At 37.7% G+C, this 26,436-nt stretch overlaps 1 protein-coding gene across 1 annotated transcript in view; it reads right to left on the reverse strand.

Moving 5' to 3' along the window:
* cnksr2a (connector enhancer of kinase suppressor of Ras 2a) overlaps positions 1–26,436 on the reverse strand; it is a 69,111-nt gene that overhangs the window by 963 nt on the left and 41,712 nt on the right. Inside the window, exons 9-23 of the mRNA XM_017414116.3 lie at positions 24,932–25,078; positions 23,101–23,213; positions 22,835–22,989; positions 22,457–22,546; positions 19,179–19,393; positions 14,271–14,322; positions 11,874–12,049; positions 11,094–11,167; positions 10,909–10,980; positions 10,384–10,451; positions 9,527–9,624; positions 8,821–9,039; positions 8,025–8,166; positions 6,237–6,461; positions 3,649–3,836 (exon numbers count right to left, since the gene is read on the reverse strand). Of these exons, the coding sequence (XP_017269605.1) occupies positions 3,649–3,836; positions 6,237–6,461; positions 8,025–8,166; positions 8,821–9,039; positions 9,527–9,624; positions 10,384–10,451; positions 10,909–10,980; positions 11,094–11,167; positions 11,874–12,049; positions 14,271–14,322; positions 19,179–19,393; positions 22,457–22,546; positions 22,835–22,989; positions 23,101–23,213; positions 24,932–25,078 (2,034 nt within the window). The remainder of the gene's footprint in view (positions 1–3,648; positions 3,837–6,236; positions 6,462–8,024; positions 8,167–8,820; positions 9,040–9,526; positions 9,625–10,383; positions 10,452–10,908; positions 10,981–11,093; positions 11,168–11,873; positions 12,050–14,270; positions 14,323–19,178; positions 19,394–22,456; positions 22,547–22,834; positions 22,990–23,100; positions 23,214–24,931; positions 25,079–26,436) is intronic.

Consider the following 26,436-nt stretch of genomic DNA (forward strand, 5'->3'; position numbering starts at 1 on the left):
CAAGTCAATATATGAGTTAGTGTGTTTTTATGTCTTTTGTGTAAGTTTTATAAAATGTGTTGCCTCACTGCCTCATTTTGCAAATTTAAATGAAACCAAATCAAAAGTTATATATGCTTTAGATTTATATGAAATCATTTTATTTAAGCAAAGACACGAGTGCCAGGATGGAGATCCATTTCTGTCAATCGCTGCCACAACACAAACGTTTTGCTTTTCTCTCCACTTCTTACACAGGCTGTGTCCTTTTGTTCGGATTTAATGCTAATGTATAAAAAGATACAGAGGAAAAAATTCATGCCTTTGTTGTTTCCACAGCAACCACTGCAGATATGTTGATGCTGCCCAAACAGCCAGTTTGATCCCTTGTAGAAAGCAGTGTTGGAAAAGTAGCATTTAGCAAGGTCAGTTTGAAGTCACTGTACAATATTTTCACCCAAATGCTCCCCAAGGCTCAGTATATTTGTTTAAGAGACACCAAACACTGAACAAACACTGAAGCTCATTCACCTAAATGCTAAATGACCAAAGCCACACATCCCTGAAGATTTAAAAAAAATAGGTTTCTGCAGCAAAAAGCAGCAAAACTCATGTCCCCTCAGCATTTGTCAGGAAGCAACAAAGATAGAAGCTTTTGAGACACATAAACAGCCAGAGCAGAACTGCTATTCACAATCACCCGGGCCAGGAGCGTCAACACTGCTAAGACAGCATGAAGCCACAGATGGTCGCTGGACAAACGGAGAATCAAGCAAACCGAAAAAGACACAGTGAGACACGTAATAAAACAGGACATTTTCCAGAATGTGTGCGTGTTTATGTGCCCATCATTACATTTTAAACAATTTCAATGACGCACTCATCACTGAATATGAGTGTGTTAACTGAATCTGTTAGCAATTACATATAAAACTTAAAAGCCATTTTTAAATATCTGCCTAACCAATTACAGAGATGTGAGCAGAAAGTAACAACAGATTTAGTTTTAAGAGATGGAAAGTGAATTTACAGGCCAATAAAATTAGTCAAAAAGGTCTGTTCTGTGGGTTTGTGGGGAAAAAGTAAAAAAAACTTTTGACCAGTAGGATCACACATAAACTCCGAGATGCAGACAGAAGATAAAGAAAATCCAGTTTACTAATCTACTGCACAGCTTCATGCTCCTTAAAACAGCTTATTGGATTATTTTTGTGATATCAGATCGATCCAGTGACCAACAAATTAGCTATCTTTAATAACAACTGTGACTGCCATTTTTTCATCAGCTGCTTGTTAATTATACTAATGTTAGCCCCAAAGTGTTTTTGTTTCATTCCATTGCAATGTTTTCTAGCTTTTTATTTTCAGTCAGTCAGTTTTTCCTGTTACTAAAACTTAATTTGAGCCTGAGAGGGTTAAAATTAAGCTAACATTAGCTCAGTGATCTACAGGAAGTAGATCACACTACTACCACTACTAGAATCCTATAATTGTGTACAGCTAAAAACAAAAACCTCTTTTTACACTGATCCTTTACAAAGCATCTATACTACTGAAAACCATTTTTGGCTAAGGAAATAATATCACCGTATTATGTGCATTTCTAGTTATAATATCATTCTGACAGTCCACTGGAGATATAGGGTATATTTATTGAATAGACTAAATGTAACGCCATGCCATATGACCTTCATTTAAAGCAATAAATACCTAATAAGTAAACATATTAGAAAAAATTATATTTGAGTAAGTCAACACCAGAAAAATCATCTAAGATGTATTATTATTATTATTATTATTTATAATTTTTTTATTTTTTTTAACAAGGTAAGTTTGTTTGGAGAGGTCAGGACATAAAACCAGCCTACGAATTCAACTTCTGGGCTCTTGAAGGATGTCAAGATTCATCCTGTGCAGTGAATGAGTGTAACTCACAATGAAAAGTAAGTAAATGAAGAAATAAATGTTTGTAATTACTGACTTTTTAAACAGCACATCAGAAATGAATCTCAAAAAATGTGTATCAGGTTTCTGTGTTGGTACGACTGCAGAACTTTAACAACATTTAGGGAAACGAGTCCTAAATCATGCTTTGCTCTAAAATATTGTAGTCAAGCATGTGCTTCTTGTCCTCGATGGTGCAGTGACAATCAGTTACTATAGTAATAAAGTACTTATGTAGACAGTTTATGCTTATTGGATTCATGCGTCCTGCATTGGTTCTTGTAGGTCTTGTAAGTACACCTCATTATAGGCCAGGGGTCTCATTTATAAAAGATTGCGCAGGATTCATACAAAAAGTGTTTGTACGCCCAAAAGGCAAAAATGGTATATGGCAAAAAAAATTCAGATTTATAAAACCGTGTGTACGCGCACCAGCAAGCAATTTCTCTTTATACATCACACCTGTGCCTAAAAGGTCCCGCCTCAGGTTCTGCCCTCCGCACGCCCACATTCAACCATTAATGGCTAATGCAAAGCACCTCATGAATGTGAAGGTGGATTTAAATGAGCCAGCTGATCAATGTTATTTCATGGTTACCAATGGCAACCACAGAGAAAAGAGCAAGAAGAAACTAAATTTCACTGAGGCAGAAATCGATGTGCTAATAAATGAGGTGGAGAACAGAAAAAAATATCAGTTTTTGAAGCCATAGTAGTGGCGTTACAAATAAAAGGAAGCGTTATGAGTGGCAACACGTCGTTCCCACTGTTAATTCAGTGAGTGGGACAGAGAGGACTGAGGCCGAGGTGAAGAAAAAGTGGTCAGATTTCAGGGTGGAGGCAAAAAAGCGTCTAACCGGCCACCACCAGAGCATGTCGGCCACAGGTGGGGGTAAGGGCGTAACTGAGCTGACACCTTTTGAAAGAAGGATGGCCGGTGTCGTGCCGAAAAGCGATGGTCTGCCAAAAACTGATCGAGCGCGCCACTGCGAGGGAGCGCACGGTATTAAAGCGCGCCTCTTTTGTGCTCAGGGGGTTTGGAGAGGAGGTTAAGAGGCAGCGCCTGGAGTTACTGTCCCCTTGTGTGTTAATCTGTGATACACATCACCCCGGTGATCATCCAGGGAGAGGAATGTGATGGGGAGAAAACTTATGGCTCACCAGCAGAAGCATAAATAATACTGCTGTTTTGAAAACTTATAACAAAATCGATCTAAGATCAAAGTTTGATTATGGAGTGAAATTGAATATCAGAGGAGTCATGATGCAGTTTGGCTTGAATTCCCCACTTCACCATCTGTGTTGCCAGTTTCCCCTGTCACCAAAACAAGCGTATATGGTACACATGGCTCAGAGTTGGCTTGAAGGGCAGCACATTTACCCGTCAAGTTAGTGTTTTATAGATCCCAAACTTTGCGTGGAAAGTTTTGTGCGCACGCCAGTTTTATAAATGAGACCCCAGATCATTACTAAAACACACAGATGAGGTTGCTTGCTTTTTACCTTGCTGTTAAAAAAGCAGCAATTTCCCTTCATGAGGAATAATATGTTTTTATGATTGGAACACGCTAGAGTCATGCTCCATGTGTGTTCCGGTACGCAAACAAGGCAGCTCAGTGGAGGAACACAACGCTTCAGTTACCTATGCTTTGCTTCGAATGTGTTTTCTGTTACTGCCTAAAGCTCCTTGCCCGTGTTTTTATCTTAATGATTGCACTGACCTACCTTCAGCGTGGAGGTCAGTATGCGTAGGCGGTGAAGGCGCTCATTGAGCTGAGGGTCCGCAGCCCGTCGCAGGAACGACTGCCGGAACTCGGATTGACCTTTGGCCTCCGAATCCCGTCCTAAAGGACAAACTCCGCCCTGCTCGCACGCTCGAAACAGGTCACCGAGGGATGCCCCTTCACTCCCACCTTCAACACATTTGGAGGGAAACGGAAAGTCACTTGATGACATTTTAACTAATTAATTTCAATCATTTCTACAATTCAAAACTGCACAGTTGAAGAGGTGATAAATCTCAGATCCACCACTGGAGGACAGCAGCAGACCTTAGCGATTCCACCTCACAGCATCTTAGTCACAGAGATTATTAATGATGCCAAAACCCTCTTTCTTGTCTGACAGCCTCAGAGACATTTTCACCATTGTGTCAGTCCCCCATCTACATTAGCATTTATCTTTCAACCAGTCCTCTGACAGATCTTACATACATCAACTGATGACAGAAATCAGCCTTATTTACTGTTTTAGTCTGTCACTTTCTTCTGCCTCAGGCTTCACCTTGGCAACCAGAGCACCACCGTCTCATTAGCCTCATTAGAACAGTGCATGACTGCAGTGTGTGTTAATAGATACTGATGATGACTTAAATGGATACGTGTCTGCCTGAGAGCGTTTTTCTCAATCTGGCACATCAAGTTGCGTCATCGTCTTCACCTTAAAATATTATTTTCCCATGCGGTTGTCACTCACTGCGAGACACACTTTCTCTCTCCGCTCTGTCTGCCGTTGGACTCTCAGAAAAATAAAAATGAACAGAAGTTGGTTTGGCCGCCACAAAAATTAGAAAAAGCAAATAAAACTGTCATGTATTTTTTTTTTTTTTTTTGTGAGTTCTCCTATGACTAAGAAATACACTTTTGTTGAAGGAAAATTGGTTTTATGACAGCTGAAGGTTTGCATTTTCAAATGTTGCACAATCAAGAACTGGGAGCTGTCTAAGTGTCACAAATGGGCTGTCTAAATTTTAATAGTTCAATTCACTTTATCTATATAGGACTAATTTATTTATATAGTGCTAATTTAAAAGCCATCTCAGGGCACTTTGCAAAGATCAAATCCTAAATACAAATTCTGTTCAGACCAGATCCAGACACAATCCCACATACCAAGCAAAACATTGGTGACAGTGGGAAACAACGACTCCATCTTAACAGGGAAAAAAACCTTATAGCAGAACCAGGCTCAACATGGGTGGAAATCTGACTCAACCAGCTGGGAGTTGAGTGAAGCAGATTTAATTTTCTTCTTTATCAAGAAGACAATGGGGTGGTTTGATTTGTTCCTCCACCGAGGTGAGAGCTAAGAGAATCAATATGATCAGTAATGCTTTTAAGTGGAAAATCTACCAACTCAAATTGAGTGAAACTAGGTAGGAAGTGGAAGCATGAACAAAGAAAGAAACCATTAATTTTAGTATGAATGCCATTTTCTTCAAAAGAGAATTAGGAGTAAAAAATGTGCTCGAAGCTAAATTATTCAGCTGTTAGCTGGACTTCTCATATTCTTACAGATGGATCTGGATAAAAATTTTACCACAGGAATGGGATGGAGCAACTCTGAAGGGATTCAGTTTTGATTTTGGTCAATATTTTTCATTCTGTCTTACCAGAGGTGTGCAATTCAACTGCTCTTTTTACAGAATAAACTACAAACTACAGAATAAACCAGTGAGCTTGAATGCAATCTGAGACTGTGCACTTAGTTGTTTCTTGTCGCCTTTCAATGCATGTTCTGACACATATAACATAATATATACTGCAGTAAATCAATCAAGATAAAACAAAACAAAAAAAGGAAAATGAAACTCATTAAAGTCTGGAAAATACGACAGACCAAACTAAAAACACCTTTTCAGTTGCAGATTTTTGTTGAAAAAGATTTAAAAGAGGCTGCCACCAAAATAACTAAAAAAACAAACAAACTTTAAATGCTGGTGAGTAAAGTTACAACAGCAATCCACTTTGGTCTTGACCCTGCTTGGACTACCCATTAGCTTGTCAATCTAGTCAGAATTCCACTATCTCCTAAAACTGAGGTCGTTCAAAGAGCTTTCTTCAAGTAAAATATTAAGATAATAACTGCTCATAACCCTTCCACAGAAGCTCACTTCAAAACATCAAAACTAATACTTTAAGAAGTAAAAAGCTGTTGAAAGTCCAAATATTTGTAAGAACATATACAGCATCTCTACTAATAGGTAAAGACAGAAAGATTCTGGCAGCCAAGCTTATGAAACCAATGTCTTTGACATTTAACTACATGTTTTCAAAAAGATCCTGTACCTCTTATTTTAGATAACTTTAACTCTAGAAAATTACAATTAAGTACTATTATGATAGTGTCATGTTTTTTCAGTAAATATTAAAGGATGTTTTAACTGAACTGAGATTACATGAAGAGAGAAGACTGAGAATGTCAACTTTTTTGTCTCTCATTTTTTAATTATAAAAAACTATTCCCTTTGAGCTCTCTGCTCTGTTGTGCTGTGGTGTAATTCACACTACATGTATGCACCTGACTGAACTCACAGTTGTGTGTTTGCTGCTCTTCTTTGGCGGGCGGCACAAGGAGCGTGTGGAGGTTGCTGTCTCGTGGCAGTGTGAAGCTGCGGGGTTTCCCTCCCTGGGTTGCCATAGGGATCAACCTCTGCATCGCCATTGGCAACGGGACGTTCCTCTGTGGAGGAAGAGTGTAAACGGCTCCGGCCATCATTGAACCACCCCCTGGGCTCGGATCGGCAAAGACGGCATCCTCTGTGAAAGAAATTGAAAAAAACAAACAAAAACAAAACACTATTGACTATTGACTTAAATTTTCAATACAGCATGACTCATTTCTTTAAAAGAACATGTATTTTAGTTTTCTTTACTAAGCTGTCTTGAAAAAAATCAAGGACAAATATGCTATATATTACTAAAGCAACATAAAATAAAATATAAAATATTTTTAGATTAAAATGTTCCATGTTAATACTATTGTTTCAAAAATATAAGAATATAGTTGCCTCACAAGGCAAAACATTACAGGTTAAAGCATAAAAAATGACAGAAACACACACAAAATAAACAGTTAGCCTCACATGAACACCAGTCAGAGCTGGAAATGCATTCATCAATTAAATAAAGAGGAAGAATCCTCAGCCAGGAAGTTTTAAGTACATATTAGCTTTTATCAAACCTGTTCAAACTGAGCTCCTTGGATTTGGCCACTGTTAGGAAGTAATCAGAGTCTCCACCTACATACAACTAATTAACTTCTGGTGTCAACCCAATTCAAGATGGTCACGACAGCTAATTGCCATTTGCCAAAACAAAAAATGGCTATAATTTTACAGATATAGAGCTAAATTTGGTGTGGTAGCTGAAAGTCATCCTCAACACTGACTACTTCAAGCTCTAACAGATCACTTGAGATCTTGCTAAATCACAGAAGACTGTGCTTAACATCATTTGCGAGGTTTGACCAAAATGGCTACAACTCTGTCTCCTTTCATCATAAGATGATCTGAATGAGGCTAAACCTCTGGCATGACCAGCGGTGGGTGATATGCATTCTTTTAAGGAATGCTAGGCCTTTAAATACATTAGTACTACATTGTATGCTAACCTTTAATGCTCTCTGCAAATAACATGGATACACTAATTTCTCCATTGGTGAATCTTTAGAAAAGTAAAAAAAAAAGCTTTTCTTTTACTTGGTTTACTTGGTGTGCAAATCCAATGCAGCAACATTCAGGTACACTATTACTCTTGTTACCAGTTGCCACAGACAATTTGACAATGTCTGTTTTGACCCTAAAGGAATGTAGTCATTTCAAGGAGAAAGAATAGACAAACAATAAAAAAATCATTTATCATAATTTGTAACCAGATGCACAGATATACAAGAAATTCAGTTATAACTGTGGGATAGAGAGATGTTAATGTGGCACCCCTTGTTCCCTAAATGTGTCCACAGATCTTTTAACCTCATGTTGCCCAGCTGTTCCAATCTGTTTGCCTTGTACTGCCAGATTCTCTATAAAGACTTTTATTACAGAGAAAAACATGTTTAGTTACTGATTTGGTTTAAACATCTGGAGAAGTATTGTGCTAGCTATCTTTGCATCCAGACAATGAAGAACATCTTACTATTTTGCTATAAAAAGCATGTTTATGACTGTTTTGTTTAACAAAGTCAACCTGGAACATGTTGTAAGAGTTGGAATCAAACTCATTTTAATTTAAAAATAAATGTAAACAATAAATACAACAAAAAACATGTTTAGCTACTAATAATCCTTTCTACCCAAAGCTGTTGTTCAATCTGGGCATTACCAAGGGGTCCAGTTTGCAGGTAGTGCAGTCCAGCTTCAGTCAGTGGTGTCTCAATAAGGTCCTGCCAGGAGCGTCTTTGAGACGATGAAGAACGACCTGGGGACCCAGTCTCACTGCTTCCCCCTGCAGGACTTGAGCGGTACTGCATGAAGTTCAAACAAATTAGAAGTTTGCAGTTGAATCTGAGGTGATTAGATAGGCAAGCCTTCCTGAAAACTTCAGTAAAAGTAAAACTAACTTCCTAAGATGTAATATATCGACGTGGCAATAAAAAGCTTTTGTTTTGTTCCTTGCCTTCTATTCTAGGACAGCACAGGCTGCAGTATTGTAAACAACTGGCAGATTGGGCTGATTTTATTATATGGAAAATTAAAAAAGCCCTTGAGATTCAGTTATTCATTTTAATGTTTATTGGACAGAAAATATTAATTTTCTACATCTAAGGGCATTAAACACAGCCATTAACTACATTTATATTTGGTAGTAAAGTCCCTGATAGGGGAATGAGTACAACTAAGAATTTCTGTTTGTACATTGAGTGGAACTCTGACATTTTACCATTAAAGTACTCCAAGAGCAAATATATGTTTGCATGTTTTTTTTATCGTAGGTGCTTTTCTGTCTTAGTAGGAATGTCAGCTGTTTCAACTTTAATAACCTAATTATGGAAGTTAACGTCTTAAAAGCCACATTTCAACTTTACACTCAGAGTTTTAAGTCCTCTTACAATAAAGAACAAACAGGAAGCCTGTTACGTTTCTAAAAATCAAATTGAACGGTAAACATTGTTACACACCTCCACAGGATCGCATCTGTACTGTACGTCGCTGCTGCTGCTGCCCCCTGGTTTTCTCCCACTGTGCGTGGTGCCTCCCCCCAAAGGACCCGGATGGTACTGCGGCTCTGCAGCCACTGCCGGGGGCTCGGTGCACAAGAAGTCCTCCTGGGAAGAGCGAGAGCGAGATGTCTCCGTGGAAGACAAGCGAGTTGTCCGACCTTCCAAATAGGCACTCATCTGATACAGAGAAAGAAAAAAAATTAGCAATGTGGCAGATGTCAACTGATGCCTTGATTCATTCAACCATAACTGCAACTTTAAAGAAAGGAAATCAACTGGCCGGGCAGCCAGATGATTTCAAATAAGGAATGGTATTGATTAAATAGGATAATGAGTAGATAAGTCAAGGACAGGGCAATGAAGAAGGATAAATGTAGAAACACTAAACTCTTACTGTAGGATAAACAATTTGTTCCAAGACAAGGACACATAATGGAGCAACCAGTTTTATGTTCAATTAGAGCAACAGTTACAGCAAATATATAGTGTATTCACTGCTGCCTGAAGGCTTTATTGATAATAACGCTCACTACTTAGAGACTCAGATTCAGTGCTCCTGTGCTAACTACCACTTCTATCTGTCGAGGAGCACTGACTCCAGATTTTCCCTTTAAGTATGATATACACTTTACATCTTCTAGAGCGCTGAAGTTTGTTGACTCACTGATGGAGGTCGAGGATAAGTATCATAAGGAGGTGGAGGACTGTCCTGCTTGGGGCTGGATGTGGTGTCGTCCTCATGTTCACTCTCACTCCAGTAATCTAAAGGAAACACATTTTCACACATTGGATCAGAAACAGATAATGTACATTCTTCTGTTAATAGATTAATTTATTTGGATTTAGTTAGAAAGTATTTGCACACGTGGTCCAGCCATCCAACAATTCATTCATCCATCCATCCTAGTATCCATCTATTCCTTCATACTGATATCCATCCATCATCCATACTCGGATCCATCTATCTTCCATCCTAGGATCCATCTATCTTCCATCCTAGTACCCATCCATCCACCCATTCATCCCATCATTTCATCACTTGCTGCTAATGCATGAAGACATGTCTTAAACAATGTTAATTCATCTCAGAAAGCCTATATGTCACTAATCAAGAAATATTCTGATTAACATACATCACAATATACTCAGACACTGAATATTTTGACATCAAATAAAGAATACATCAGCACATTTTGATAGTATACCCAAATGTACTCCCCTTTGACAATTTTGGGGACAAAACCTATATAAATGCATTGAAAAGTTCAGCACACAAAAATAAATAAATAAATTTGCTGCCAGACAGTAGTGACTGGTGTCTATCAGATGCTATTGATTTAAAAAGGTGGATGAGGAAAGCAAGTGGCCCAAAAATATATTGTTTTTCAGGGGGCCATTCCTTAAGTAATAGGGTGGTCAGAATGGAAAAATAAAAGTAGATTCAAAAGCAATAGCAGTTTGATGGTCCCATAGCAGCTGCCTGCCAAAGGGCCCTTCTGTAAATTAAAAAAAAAATCTCACCCTGCTCCTGGCGCATCCTCTCCCGCTCTGCGTAGCCCACCGCTGCCATGTTGAGGCGACTCAGCCACCTATGAAAAAACAAAACAAACAAAAAAAAACCCCACAAACTTTAAAAAAAAAACAAAAAAACTGTTGGAGCTTTTTGTAGCACTGCAGACCACTTCACACACCACAAAATATAATTATAACAGACTACTTCAATCATTTTCTTGTTTTTTTATCAGTACATGTAAACGTGTGTTTATTTTAATTTTTCTTTGCTTTAACAAAATCTTTATTCCTAAACACTGATACCCATGTTTTTATATTTGCACAAATTAATATGTTATGGAAATGTTATGGAAATGTAGTTTTTTTTAGGTCATTTCTAAAAACAAATAGATCTATTATACACTAGAATAAAATAGTCTATTTGTTTTGTGCTCTGTAGGAAGTAAACGGTAAGCTGCACTTTACTTTTGCCACCCAGCTGAGATTCTGCCCCACTGCATAACCATCATCTGGGTTTAGTCCTCGCTGCTTTACCTGTTCATGTCATCCACTCCATCTGCTGCAAAGTAGAAACTCTTGACCTTGGGGTGACATGCTTTGAAAGCACTAGAGAGACAGAGAGAGTTATTTTTGCACGCACACCTTCATGCATCCAAGAGCTGAACATGAAGAAAATAGGACATAAATATGCAATAAAGCAGCTTTTCTCCGACACTTACTACTTCTTTCGACATTCACTGGCACGGTCAATCTTAAACTCTGGAAGACTGACAAAGCCTTCTGCCTTCTCATCCTAAACAAACAAAAAAACAAGATTAAAAAAAAAAGAAAAAGGACAGATAACCAGTTAAAAGGAAGGATTAAAGGGAAATTATTAACTGTAAATTAAAGGTAGCTTTTGTGGCTTTATAGTTTGTGCAAATTTGTAAAAAAATAAATAAAAAGAAAAAAGAAAGATTAATGGTCACAAAATGATTTGCTGCTGTTTCCATTTTTCTAAGTCAAGCAGGAAGGCAGCTTGCTAGTGTGTGTTAGGCTGAAGATAGGTCTCAAGAGAATGTGTGTAAATGCTAAATTAAAAAGCAATAATGCTCTAATATATGCACTGTGGCACTTTACTATAAACTCCAGCCTTTCATTTGTGATAAAAAGTACAAATGAAGCACAACAGAGTCCACTGAGGAAAAAGATGTTCTGCAGAGATTTAGTTGAGTACTGGAACAGTGTTGAATAGATGATGGGTGGGACAAAATTTTATATATATATATATATATATATATGTGAAAAGCATAAAACCATCATGCTGAGAGGGTCTTATTAAAGAGTTTGAAATGATCATGATCTAAATCAATTCTTCTTGAGATAAGCCAAAAAAAACAACAACATCAAAAGAAAAACAGGCAACTATAATATTCATTTAGGATTTACAGTGGGTTGCAACAACATTCACCATTCACAACAGTGTATATACAGATCAACAAATTAATGTTAAAACCCACCTCCTCATTGATGTACCAGTACAAGCAGTTGTCTTTCAGCACAAACCAGTATTTCTTCCATTTCTGAGAAAAGTAACCCTTTGCATCCCTCTTTCTCCACAACCAGCCCTCACAGTCCCCTCTGCCCAGCGCTTTGCAGGAAACACGCCTCCGGCTCAGGGAGGCCAAACCTCGTCCTGGAACAAAGTGACAGGAACGTGAGGGTGTGACGTCCATGGACAGAGAGAATATATAATGAAACTGGAGGAAAGCCTGAACTCTGACAAGGTGAAAGTGTTCTTACAATGTGTAGAGCACTCTGCTAATGCTGCCTGAATAAGTGTCTTTCATGTCAGTTTGAATAATAGCTTTTATAAAAGGCCACATGCTAATGTAGCAACAATTTCTGGCGAGAGTTCAGTCTCTGGAGCTGAGCGTTTGACAAATCGCCGCTGCACTGCAGTAAAGTAAGAGGTGTTTATTAAAGAGTGTTTTCCTTTTGACATAAAGTGCTGCACCATTGTTCACAGAGAGCTCCTTCCTAAAGATTACTAGGGAAAATTTGGCACCCAGGTGAGAACCACAAAGACACTTCTATTGCACTGCATGAAATGTCTTTTTAACGAGGATGTTGATTTAATATTCCATTTACCTCTGTGCCTCTATAGGACACATATTTCCTATACAGTACTGGCAAAAGATTTAAAGCTCTAACATGCAACATGAAAAGAATATTTCAATCTAGAGATAATAAATCCTTCACTTTCCTAGAACAAAGGCAGTATATTTCCTGAGAGAACACAAAAGGGCTCTAAAATAAAGATAGGCCTATTTTTGTGCAGCAGTTTCAGCCCACAAACTGATACCATCATCAATTTGGTTATAAAAGGACCAAATTACTCTAGAAAATTAGAACATTTACTCAGCGTGGACCAAAATAATTGTTAATAATTTGTTATGTGTTAGATACATAAGTCACTTAGGGCAACTGTAGCATCAGTAAATTATGATCATCAAGTTGATTTAGAGATGTTGGTTTAATTGCTGTAAACAAACAAAGCAATCAATGAGTTGTGCAGATGGAGCTGACACTTTCAGAGCTTCACACAATGGCAGATGGTGAAAAAAAAAAAAGAATGGTCTGAAAAGGGAAAAAAATAAAGTCCTCCAACATGTTGATCCACAGTAAAGTGGTACCAAACGAAAATTAAGTTTGGTCAAAGAGGCAAAGACACTTATCTATGAGAGAGGTAAAAAAGGAAAAGGAAAAAATTACAAAAGCTTTTTATTATTATTAATATTATTATGGAAGCTGAAGAAGAGCAAATTACCAAGAAAAACAGAAGCAATCTCACAATCAGACAAGTGCCTCTTAAGCTTATTGATGAATCTATTTGTTGTGAGACCTATGTCATCTGCAGTCAAATTTGCAGCACAGTTACCGTATTTGAAATGTGAGCAATGTGTTAAAATGCAAACAGAGCCCTGTGTGCAAACTGCAGGTGTGTGAAGTTATTACAAGGAAATGCAAAATGTGTGTGTGGGTGTAGAGAGGGGGGAAGGGGCTTTCAATAAGCAAATCTATTTTTTTCCTGACATATTTTGTTTCTTTGACTTTACCAGAGCTACAAATTAATGTTTGCTCCTGTGGTAACCATAATAAATGATCAAATGACAGTAAACCAACTGGAAGAATTAGGAACTGATCTGCATGTGTAGTATTTGTATGTAAATGTAGGGACAGGGCTGGATAAGCTATTGCTTCTTCTTGCTCCCTTTTTGATCACTTTTGTTTTGTTTACAGAATATTTCGGTGAAAATACTTGCGTTTCTTTATTATATGTTTTTATGGGGTTTTGTTGTTTGTTTGTTTATTTGTTTGTTTTGTTGAAATTTTAAGTTTTCAAAAAAATAAATAAAAGAAGGATCTCTACAATCAAACAATCAAATTAGTAGAACTGATTTTCAAACTTCAAGATTCAACAAGGAGCTTTAGTACACAATTATACCAAAGATTAGTTGTGTGAAATTTTGTTAATGCTACCAAAATCTGATTTATTTTTAGCAGAGTATTGCAAATAAACCACTTATGGTGTTGAAACTGTTGTTTAAAGAAGACCTGTGAAATAGTTGTCGCTTTTAAGTCACCAAACTGATTAATTAATCAATAAATGAAGCTGCAGGTCTATTCATTAAAACACAACTTGAGCAAAGCTATCCCAAAATCCTACTACCACCCAGAGCAAGAAGCTTTTTTGGTTCAGTGCTGTAAATAGTAGCTCATGGTTTTTTGTTTCATCGCACCATATTAAAGATTCAAATCTGCAAATTACAAATATGAAAAATCAAATGCTGCAATGTGAGAGACCACAGCTGGCAACATCTGCTCAGGTTCGAGCAGGTGACTCTCCTGCTTACCTTTATTCTTCTTCCTGCTCTTTGACTGCAAAGAGGATGACTGCTGGTACGTCTGAGAACAGAAGCAGAGAGGAAGAAAGAGCAGGCTGTCAGGATGAATCAGTGGCCTTTGTTTGCTGCAATGAATCCTGGGATATAAAAGATGACAGATCTTAGGGAGAACAGAGCGATGACACAAGGAGAGGAGGCTGAAGATGTACAGACACAAAGGAAAAAATTCCCATGTCTCTCATTATGTCCTCGACAAACACAAGAGGATAGAGGACTCAACCTCACGGAGGAGGCTATTTTCATGCTTCTAAACATAGAACAGAGGGATGAGAGGGGAAGTTCAGGTGGCACAATATGATGTCCAGGTGATGGAGGAAGTGTGAGAAAAACAGAACTCAGGGGGTCTCTATAAATAAAGACAAACTACTGGAAGCAAAACAAGAAGGGCTAATACACACCACCATTGGAAAAGTATTTTGAAGCAATTATTCACAGCTCTTTTGTTGCAGTGTTATAAAAGATAGACAAGCACAAAGATTGTATTGACACAAAATAATTAAATTAATAAAAAAAAGCTGGAAAGCTGCCATGATAGCAGTTTATTTGATGAATTTTTTTTTCTTTTAGAGTAAAGCACACAAATATACAAAGACTAAATTGATCATTAAAAATGCATGAAAACTGTGATTAAACACACTCAATCAAGGAGCTTATGTGTCTTTCAACTTTTTCAGGTTTTACACGCAGCTTACTTGTAGAATTAAGGATTGCTTTTGACCACACAACAGTTAGTGATTTCTGGACCAACGAGAACACGAGTTAACTATTTTTAGTGATAAATTAAGTGCATTTGCTTTATATAGTGGATTTCTGGTCTTTACTGACCACTTGTTGGCCCTTTTACACTATGAGTGACATTCATTCAATTACACAAACTCTTAAATAAGCATAAACCTACAGTATGTGTTTGTTTTAGCCCCACCAAGCAAATGTTGTTAATGTGCAACACTTAAAAGTCAGTGTGGTCCCGTCGTTTTAGCATGGGATGTTCGCAACCACTGCCACTACAAACAACAACAACAATAAAGGGCGTTATACCTGGAACTGTGTGCTGTGGATCTTTGACTTATTTTTTAAAACAGTTTGAAAGAGTGCTACTAACATTCAGAAATATAAGTTATAGGAGCCAAGACTCACATGACAGATTAGTCTACTTTACGCTGCACACATTCAAAGAACAGTACATCATAGCAGACAGTGGCAACAATGAAGTAGCTTCTACTTTAGCAATGCAAACACAGTTTAATTTGTGCAGGTGCTGGACGAGCATTCACTTTCTTTGTCCAATACTTTTATGCATGGACCAATCCCCTTACACCAGTGGTCCTGGTCCTGGAGAGCCACTATCCTGGATGTTTTAGATGTTTCTATGATTTGACACACCTAATTTGAATGAATGAGTGATAAACAGGTTTCTGCAAAACTTGAAGACTTACTAAAGAGAAGGGACACAACTACAACATGCAGGATAGTGGCCCTCCAGGACCAGGATTAAACACCACAGCCTTATGCCAATCTAGAATCCTTAATAAGCTAAGAAAGTGCCAAGACAAAAGACATAGAAAAATAGACCTAAGTAGTTGTTGTGTAAGAACTGAAAGGCCACAGTACTGCCCGTGTGAAAACAAAAAACGAAAACTACCACATATGGTTATAAGGACTATGAACTGGTACCCTGCAGTCTGGAAGCAGGTTTTCTATTTTACCAAAACCAAGATAATTCAACAATAGTTTTGTAGAAACTGGCATTTAGGTTCCAAGTAATGTTTACTTCAGTCAGTTAAAAAAAATAATTGAACAGATTTGCAGATTTAAACTACCACTCTAACCTTTTCAAGCAATCAACCTAACTGAAATACAGATTTACGCAGCTTAACATTTTCATTAAGCAAGTTAATAAAAAAAAAAGGTAAAAAAACCCCAAAAAGAAACAAACTTCTATCTTTTAGCTGAAGATGTTTCGCTTCCCAACTGAGGAGTTTTTTCAAGTGAAAAGGAAGAGAGTGTGGAGTTCCAAGCTTTTAAATTGAGATGTTATGTAAAATAGATTCCCGTGCAGATTACACTTAGTCTCCAACAACGGAGAGTTGTTATTGTCTTTGTTTGACACAAGAATGAAGCTGTTGATTAGAGTGACAATGTCTTGGTATCAAATTTAATGCTCCATTGTAGGTTTTAGAAAGTCTTCAACTACAAAATTGAAGTTTAGTTGTTTGATTTAACTTTTTTTTCATTTCCTGTGTCCTGGGTGACAGATAATGTACACCAGAAAATTTAAAAGTATATACAAGATAACAGAGAAATAAAATATGCTTCATTTCATTTGAAGTTCTGTCACTAATATTTGAGTTGAAACAATGTTAGATTTTACAGTACATCAGTTGAATCTTTTCCAGTATTTGTTTATGTATTTGCAAAGGTTTTCCTTTGAGAGTGCAGAATATAGAAATAAGCTTTTCAAATGTTCCTCGCAGAGGGATTTTCAAAGCATAAGGCACTTTCTTTGGCAAATGTGTCTTTACTTACAGATGGTAAAAATAACAAAACAAAACAAGAAAAAAAAAAAGATTTTACTTTCCTAATTCCACAAACTCTAAAATATGTTTCCCACCTCACATTCACTAATTATTATCTGATTACATTTTCATCAAAACATTTAATAAACTTTTAACTCTAAAAATAATATTTTTTCTAAAAAGCCTTTTTGTTATTACTCATAAGTTAACTTGGAGACATTCACAACAATAAACAATAACAATAAACCTGCTTGGGTAATTGGAAAGTTTAGGTCACGCTGTATGTAAAAATGTCACATTCTGATTTCTTTGAGTAATGATATTCAATTGCAAGATTCTGTTTATTTGATGTGTTTTCACCTGAAGCACTTTGAACTCTGAGACTGAAATTTGAGACTTGACCTCTTGGGGTCAACAGACCAGCTCTGATGTCACAATATTTTACATGCCAGAGGCTGGAGCTCAGCCACTCACAGCCCTGGGCTCAGCAGGACAGATGACATGGGCCCGCCTACTCCCCCCGACAAGCCATCTGCCATCGCAGCACCGTGTACGCTCTGATCACACGCTGCTGCACGGGCACTCGGGCTCAAACATGCAAACACTTTTAATTTTCAAAGAGATTCTGTCAAGACGGATAAGGTCACTGTCACTGCCGGCCAAACTGCCTGTCTGGAACGGAGCGCATTCAGCTCAGACGGACAAGCAGGGCGAGCAGATGTCATGGAAGTGACAGGGGGTAATAACGAGTCAGCATTTGCCTGAATCACGCTTTACTGCAGTGCTTTTTTGTCAACGGTAATCGCTCAGGCTCTGTCACAAATCTTCAGGTTGGACTGTTCAATTAGCATAAAAAATCAGCAGTTTCATAACCTGGTTCTTCACTTTGGTTTGGACCCACATTGTAGATATGCGGGTTTAAATGTGCACAAATGTGATGCCATTAACTGCAACCTCAGTATGAATGCAGCAAAAATGTAGCAAGAGCTCAGAATGTTTCCCACCACTGTTATTAGTTTTCTGTCAGCCAAAATACAGTTACCTGTCGTGTTGTTATTTAGTCTCTAGTGGGAGTGACCAATACTGTTCTTTTCTTTTTTATTATAGCCAGCATATATTGGTTATTCAAACAATTTAAACAGATGTTCGAGAAATTTTGTCAGACAAAAGTCAAGTGTTGTTACATTTTAGTTTGAGTCAGGGTGCTCTGCCCTCTATACAAAATGTTTGGCTGTAACGGACCAAAGTTAATCCAACAACATCAGTCTTTGTCCACACAGGAGCGCTTTTCTTTTTTTGAAACAATCTTTTTTTGTTGTTGTTGCTAAACATATCTTTGAAAACACAGCACTGTTTCATTTCTAACAGTGGTTTTGTTGAAATAATGCAAAATGCAAAGGTTTTGTTGGAGTTCAGAAACTAGCATCTGCAACACAAACACAAGCATGCAGTCTGTTATTATTGTTGTTGTTACGTCTGTCACAGTTGCAGTCATAGGTCGGATTAGAGATGGGTCTATGACATCATGGTATTTAAATGGTCGTGCTTAGGCTGTCCGCACAATAAACACAAGGGTGGTGTTTCAAGATTTTTTTCGCTCTGGAAACCTAATTTAAAATATATAGTTCAGGGGCTCCTTTAACGTCTTTTCATCTGAACACAAGGCTGAAACAATAAAAATGACTAGGTATTCACAAAAGTCATTTTCATGCAGATGGGAACTTAAAATACAAATGTTTTCCTAACATAAAACAATGTCAGATATCTATTCCTTTACACCCACAACTGTTATAATTTGCACATCTTTCAGTTTTTATATAGTCCAACGTATAATTCATAGTGTGGACCAGAATATGAGCCACAGACCCAAAAGTATTCTTTACTACATTTGTTCCTAATTAGGGCATAGACCTAATTGTATTTGAACTCATACTAATAAGCAACAGCTCTTATGGGCTTTGTTGGATGTGGGTTGGGGGCACCATGGCTTGGGCTTGGTTTCCATAGATGCCTTCACACCCAATCAGATACTGGGAAGTTTGGAGACTAATTTACACCCTCAGAAACATGTGGTCCAAACCATGTTTAATCAATTTCTATAGGACCCAAATATGGTGCTATATATTGATGTAATTGGTCTGAATGGTGTTTCAGCAAATGTTAAAATAATGCCTGTATGATTTGGAACAACTTGTTGTTTTGTTTAGCCTCCTCAGTTGACTTTAACTGTGAAATAGTACAATATAAAGAAGAAAGGCAAACTAAAGAATTAGACAATCAGAACAGAGAGTAAGTATAATGTTTAAGAAAGTAAAGAAAATAAATAAAGTATTGTCCTTACATGATAAATGGAGGTTTGGTCTCTGGGAGGGGAATCTCTCTGATTTGTCTGAAAAAGATAGTGGGAGGGGCTTTGGCTGTGGTGGCTCCGCCTCTTGGCCCGCTTGGCTGTGTCATTGGACCGTTTGCCCGGGCGAGTTGTGTGGGAGGAGTAGTCATCAGGCCCTGTCCGCTCGTCCACGCCTGACAGTCCCACGTAACGCATCAGCGAGGCATCTGGGAGACACACCATCACACCCTTTAACTGCAGTCCACATTCAACATCGAGCAGTTTCATTACGTGATACTCATTTTTTCACCGTGCCTTCATCAGAGCTGAATGTGTTAGGGTTTTCTGGATTAATTCAAAACATAAAAGGTCACATCATTCAAATTTATTTAAATTGAGAAAAAAGTGTTTGAAAAACAATTAAATACAGATTCTAACCTTTAATCAGAGCATCAGCATAGGGTTAATAACGTATTGTGTTTCTACATAGACGTGATCTGTGCGATCAGCTCTAAGCAGGCACAAAGGTCTTTCTGCTTTTTACCCTGAGCACGAAATAAAAACTAATTAAACTAAAGACCTAGCATTCCTTGAGGGAATGCACATTGTCTGCTGGCTTTCATGCCAAAGTTTTGGACTAAGATCATCTTAAATTGAGTTATAGCCATGTCCAATATTGCAATATCTTGTGCGATCTCGTATGATCTGTTAGTGCGCAGAGTTTGTTTCTTGGAACGACTGTCAGCTACTACCACGCCAAATTTTAGCACAATATCTGTAAAATTTGCTGAACTATTACCATTTTGTGTAGGCTAAGGTCGATAAGCTGTGGTGACCATCTTGACTTTGGTTGACTCCAAAAGTTAATCAGTTGTAGATGTACAATCTATGATTACTTTCCAACAATTTTATTAAAATCTGTCCTGTGGTTCATGCTATAAATTGCTAACAGACAAACAGGGTTGACTCCAATAGTTATTGCTAAGGTTTCCAGCAAAGATGTCGCTCAATGTCTCATGCTCAAAGTAAGTGTTGAAGACAATGCTCAGCTACGACCACACCAAAATTTAGCTCAATATTTATGCAAGTGGCTTTGTTAGACCCATTTATGTGTTTACAAATTTTGCTATGATATGGTGGCCATCTGGAATTAGCTTTCCTCTAAAAGTTAATCAATATAGATGTATAATGATACTTTCTGGAAGTTTCATTAAAATCTTTTTAGTGCTGAAATATTTTACTTACGGTACAGACAAATAAACACACGTCTAAAAGCATTATCGCTTTGCTACTGTAATAATAAAAAACATGCGTTAGTACCCTTTAAAATCAAATTATGAGTCTGTCATTTACCACCTTTTGGAAGTTTGAGAAATACAGTAATACAGTTATATTATATTATATTATATTATATTATATTATATTATATTATATTATATTATATTATATTATATTATATTATATTATATTATATTATATTATATTATATTATATTATATTATATTATATTATATTATATTATATTATATTATATTATATTATATTAAAAAAACCTTGAACACCCAGTGGAGCTGTATAAAGATATTAGAAAGAAAGAAAGACTGCAGTCAGGACCTACAGTACAAATGAAGGTACACAAACTCCCTCCAGGCAGCAGCTCCACTTGACTCAAAGACCTTTAGACTAAAGATGCATGACTTCTATTTTTAAAGGTACCATGCAGAGTTTTTGAGTTTGCTTTCTCATGCTCCAACAAAGGGCAGTAAATATGAAGATGCAAGCCAATTAAATGAAGAAAAAGGCTTATAATTCCTTGCAGGAATGCATATCGCCCACCGCCTCTCATGCCAGAGTTTTAAACTAAGATAATCTTGTTATTAGAAGGGACAGAGATTTTGGCAAGTAGAAGCCATTTTTGCGTTACTTTTGATTACTTCAGGTGGCCACACAGACATGTGCAAAAACATTATTGCATTTTGCCTTCATAAACATAAACCTAATGCAATTTAGGAAAAGCAAAAACATCAAAACCTATTCCCAAAAGTTTAAAAGTACATTTACAGTTTAGGAAGTTGATTGCAATTATTAGGGCCACAGGGCAGAATGTATATTTTACTGTGTAAGAAAACAAGGTAGAGTGAAGCATCTAATTTGTCTTTTTTTCCATCCATTAAATAAATAAATAATCCACTTAAAATGTTAAAATGTGACTTCAAAGTGCTTTCAAAGTGTCATACTGTAGAACAGGGGTGTCAAACTCCAGGCCTCAAGGGCCACCGTCATGGACGTTTTAGGTTTTTCTGCTCCAACGCACCTGATTCAAACAGTTTAATTACCTCCTCACCAAATCATCAAGTTCTCCACAAGCATGTTCACAAGTCATTTATTTAAAGCAGGTGTTTTGAAGCAAGAACACATCTAAAACATGCAGGAGAGCGGCCCCCGATGAATGGTTTGACACCTGTGGTGTAGAAAAAGGTATATGATTTATATTTATTTAACTGATATGCATAATTAAACTGGTTCCCAATTAGCACTAAAGCATTTAAAAAAAAACTGTAAAATGGCTTTGGGTGTATTTTCTCTGTTTGAAGCTCCTGACAGTTCAAACCATTCATCCCCAATTTTTTTTTTGTTATACAAAATGACTTGGTAACATTTCAGATAAAGCCTCAAAGTAAAATATTGTTCAGGTTTTTTAACATTTTTGTATGTTTGTGCACTATTGAATTCAAGGATTTCTTCTTCCCATCTTCTTCACCTTTCTAACTTCTCTCCAAACTCAGGTTTTCCTCCACCTCTCCCCCTCTGCAGCTTCCACACTCCTGTCCTCCCCTGGTTGCTAAGCAGCGGCCAGAGGAAAGTGAGACACCGAGAAAAGCTGCTGTCAGTGTCACCATGGCAACTGTGTGAGTGATTCAGGTGGAGGTCAGTAAGAATGGTATTTCATTTTTTTTTCTCCCCTCTCTCTTTTTGTCTCCTCTCATCCCTCCCTTCTTCTCATTCTGCTTCTTTCTATTCTTTTTTTTCTTTTTCAGCGCTGCCTTTCATTTCCTCTGTCCTTTGTGCCAGCTGTCGATCTCTTTTTACCTCCTTACCCTCTCATCTGCTCTGATTTGGTTCCTCTGTGATGCTAATCACAGAAAGAATTAAGACAAGGAGGCACATTAATCTGCACACACACTGATATATTTTTAATTCATATAAATGAGAACATTTAACTAATATCCAACCTACTCCTCTGGAAAAAAAAGTAAACAAATAAATCCTCTCCATACTCACGCACTCACCTCTGCGGCTTTCCCTGTTCAGCTTGGTTGGGTCTTCATAGTCGCCCACCCAGTTGCACTCCACAGGCATGGAGATGGGCCTCAGCCTGCCTACAAATTTAAATTAAGCAACTTATTATAAATAGCCTGCTTAGTTAAAAACGTATGCATGCATAAGTTAAGGGTTCTAAGACAATATGTAAAAAAGTTTTATAATAATTTATTTAACTTAGAATTTCTGCATGTATTACATTTTACTTCCACATAACAGGCTCCGTCACTGTCAGTTGAATGAATCACCCCACTCTTAACAGTTTTTGTAAGAGGTTCAATTCAGTGGAAGGAGATTGAACTCAGTTACCTCTCTCATCATTTACTCTCACACACATAAACACAAACCGTATGTGGGTGTGGTGCAGTAGACAGGCTCCTCCTCTTCTTGCCGGTGAGACTCTTGATCCAGGAAGGAGTTTGGCGACTCGGAGCGCTTGGCAGCGCTGACACTGCCGTGGTTACGAGACGCTTCATCTCCAGACAGGGCTCCTGTCTCATCTCTATGGCAACACCAGAAGCACATGCACATCAAACGCCATCAGAGCTGTCAGCAGGTCCACTTTGTTCCCTGTTTGTTTCAGCCGTTCTTGTAAAAGATGCAGACAAACTACCTGGGGGTGTAGGGCTCGGCAGGCGGAGGGGGGATGTAGAGGTCCTGGAGGGCGGAGCTCTTGGTGGGTGTGCCTGAGGGCGTGGCTGATCCGCTGCCAGGACTTCTGGTTGGCTGTACAGAATAAGTAAAAAAAAAACAAATACTTCTTCATTTCTTTCAAAATTTTCATGGCTTGTATGAATCACATTTTGAAGCTGTGATTCCAAGTCCTCTAACAAATATTTACATGCAGCCCTGAAGATTATCGCAGTCTTTTAAACACAAATCAAAAAGTGGAGTAGAGAAAATAGAGGAAGCTTCTGCAGGCTCTCATAATAAGAAAACCCAAGATATAAATCCCACTCCTCCACATGCAGCACATGCTTAATACCAATGCAGCAGAACCAAAGATATTAGTATTTGGCCTCCTTTATTCATTTGTTTTTTGTTTTTGTACATCTTGAAGGGTTTGGATGAGAAAATAAGCCAACTGAGGTGACATGTGGACAGTTTAAAAATAATGAGTTTGAAAATAACCAAAACCTATAATAATTAAAAGGCTGGCATTCCTTGAAGAAATGATATTGCCAGTTGTCTTCAATGCCTGAGTTTTAAACTAAGATTATGTTATAGATGAAGGATATATAGGTTACATCTTAAGGAAATGGACAGCTGACTGCAATAAGTAATGTCAAAATTTTAGGCAAAATTTTTTTGCAGTGTGTAGTATGTTTTAAAGAATAGTTCAGCTACTACCTCATCAAATTTTAGCCTAATATCTAAAAAATTAACTGGTATAGCCATTTTCATGTTTGGTAAGGTTGCTTAGTTGTGGCAGCCATCTTGAATTGGACTGACTTCAACATTTATTCATCTGTAGACGTACATCTATTGATTCATTTTGAGAGTTTCATTTAAATCTGTCTGGTTCATGAGTGATTTCACAAACACTACAGAGACATGTACACATGTACACACACTCTTGGGTGGCGAGTGATGATAAGACAAGACTTACGTTAAGACGACATTGTCTACAATCAATTTACAGCCAAATACTTTCATACAGCAAAACAAAGTAGTATGAAGATGTAGCCAGAGCCTGAGAAGCTCATGCATAAATAAAAAGTGGGTATGCAGCTTAATGTGTGAAAGACAAGATGGCAAATGAGTAAAGAAAACTGTCTGTTCAAGAAAGAGTTGGTTATTATTACAAGTGACTGTAAAGTTGTCAGAATGCTGCCAAGAAAAATGTCAAATCACAACTCACAGAATTTTGTTTAAGTGAAAACAGATCAAACAAGGATTTAAGAGGTGACGTAATGTGAATAAATCTTTTTTTTTCTGTGTGATTTAAATTATATATTTGAGTTTTTGAAGTTTGTGCCAGCTGAAGAATTTTAAAATAGCATAACTCTGGCACATGGCAGTGACTAAGTTTGAAAGTCAGTCATTCAGTGAAACATTCTGTCATTTTCTAAAGTCAGAGTTCAGTTAGTCATCATGTCCACAAAGCGTGACTCTATGTTTTGCAGCAACTTAGCAAAAACAAGCAAAAGTTGTGATGCACGAACACTTTGTGTTTCTTTCTGTCTGTGAAGCTAATCGGAGATACTAATTCAGGAGAGAAATTTCATAACCAGGTGAGTGCTGGGAATGTGGGTGGGAGGCCATTAGTTTTCTCTTCCCCATTTAGTCCGTTCGACTGGCAAACAAACCTGTGCTGAGCCACAGCTCCCTGACCTAATTACACGCTTTGGCTGCGGCCGAGCGGGAGAAGGAATGCTGCAGGGAATTAATGTGGGCCAGTGCGGTGCTTTAATAAAGTCTATAAAAGGTAGCGCTGGTCCCACCTGCAGAGCCAGGGGTTTCCAGCGCATGTTCTTCAGCAGCGCGGGGGCGGAGCTGAGCGTGCTCTGTGGACGCTTCTTCAGGGTCAGGGACACAACACCTTTGTCGGCCCTCAATGAGCCGACCAGGTTACGCAACTGCCAGCCCACCTGTGGACCGAGGAGGACAGAAAGTCAGAGATTATTTTAGAAAATCTCATCCGCTTAGAAAATAATTAAATGAAATTCCACTCATTAATGCTCTACTTAGCAGCATTCTGAATGCAGGCTGAAGTTTGAATTCTGTCCACGTCGTGATAGCTTGTTGATGATTCTGTGCAAAGCAAGTAGGTGGCGAGGTGGTGAATCTATCTATAGAGCTTTCATGTGATGTAACCTGCCCTCATTTGAAAACAAAAGCATCTTATCATCCATCTTTTCTTTTTTTTTTTTTTTCTTTTACATTTTTACCCACTACGTGCAAAAAACCACGCCTACACTTCTTGCCTGCGGCAGATTTGAGAACAGAGACATACTGTAAACAAACATATAAATGTCCAGTGGGATGTGGTAGCCGAAGCCTCATCACACCTAAATTTGCTAAACTGACCTGAGATGTGTTCTTCATGCATGAGGATGTGCAGAGAAAGTTTTTGAAATGCATGCAGTCTCTGATGCACATGTAAACATCACAAAAACAGAAATGGACATGAAAGACAAAATGAAACTCTGAGCTGTGCAGATATTGGAGAGGTAAACTGTTTCACAGATTTGGGGCAACCACTGCAAAGGTTCTGTCACTTTTGTTTTGTAAGCTTGATCCTGGAAAATCAAGAAGAAAATGGTTCGCTGAATGCAGAGAACTTACGAGGTTGTAACTGTTTAGAAAATCTGCTAAACAGGGTGGTGGATATTTATTTAAAATAAAAAATAACAACAAAAATTAGAAACAAATAAATAAATACAAATCTTGCAGTCAATTTCAAAAGTGGAAAGGGAGACAGTGAAGGGATTCTAATACTGGAAATATGTGTTCATGCTTTTGCATACCAAGTATTGCTGCTTGTGAAAAGACAGCAGCAATACTTCAAATACATAGATCTATAGTTAGTCTTTCTTCTGCAGCTTTATCACCTTCCACTCTTCTTGGAAGGCTTTCCACAAGATTCTGGAGTGTTTCTGTTGGAATTTATGCCCATTCATTTCTGTAGAGCATTTATGAGATCAGGCACTGATGTTGGATGAGAATCCCTGGCTCACAATCTTTGTTCCAGTCCAACCCAAAGGGGCTCAGTGTGGCTGAGGTCAGGGTCTCTGTTTGTCTATATACAGGTGCTGGTCATAAAATTAGAATATCATGAAAAAGTAGATTGATTTCAGTAATTCCATTTAAAAAGGGAAACTTGTATATTATATTCATACATTACATACAAACTCATATATTTCAAATGTTTATTTCGTTTAATTTTGATGATTACAAATGACAACAAATGAAAATCTCAAATTCATCATATCAGAAAATTAGAATC

Source organism: Kryptolebias marmoratus, linkage group LG21, assembly GCF_001649575.2.
Source record: "Kryptolebias marmoratus isolate JLee-2015 linkage group LG21, ASM164957v2, whole genome shotgun sequence".
In the NCBI taxonomy this organism is placed as follows: Eukaryota; Metazoa; Chordata; class Actinopteri; order Cyprinodontiformes; family Rivulidae; genus Kryptolebias; species Kryptolebias marmoratus.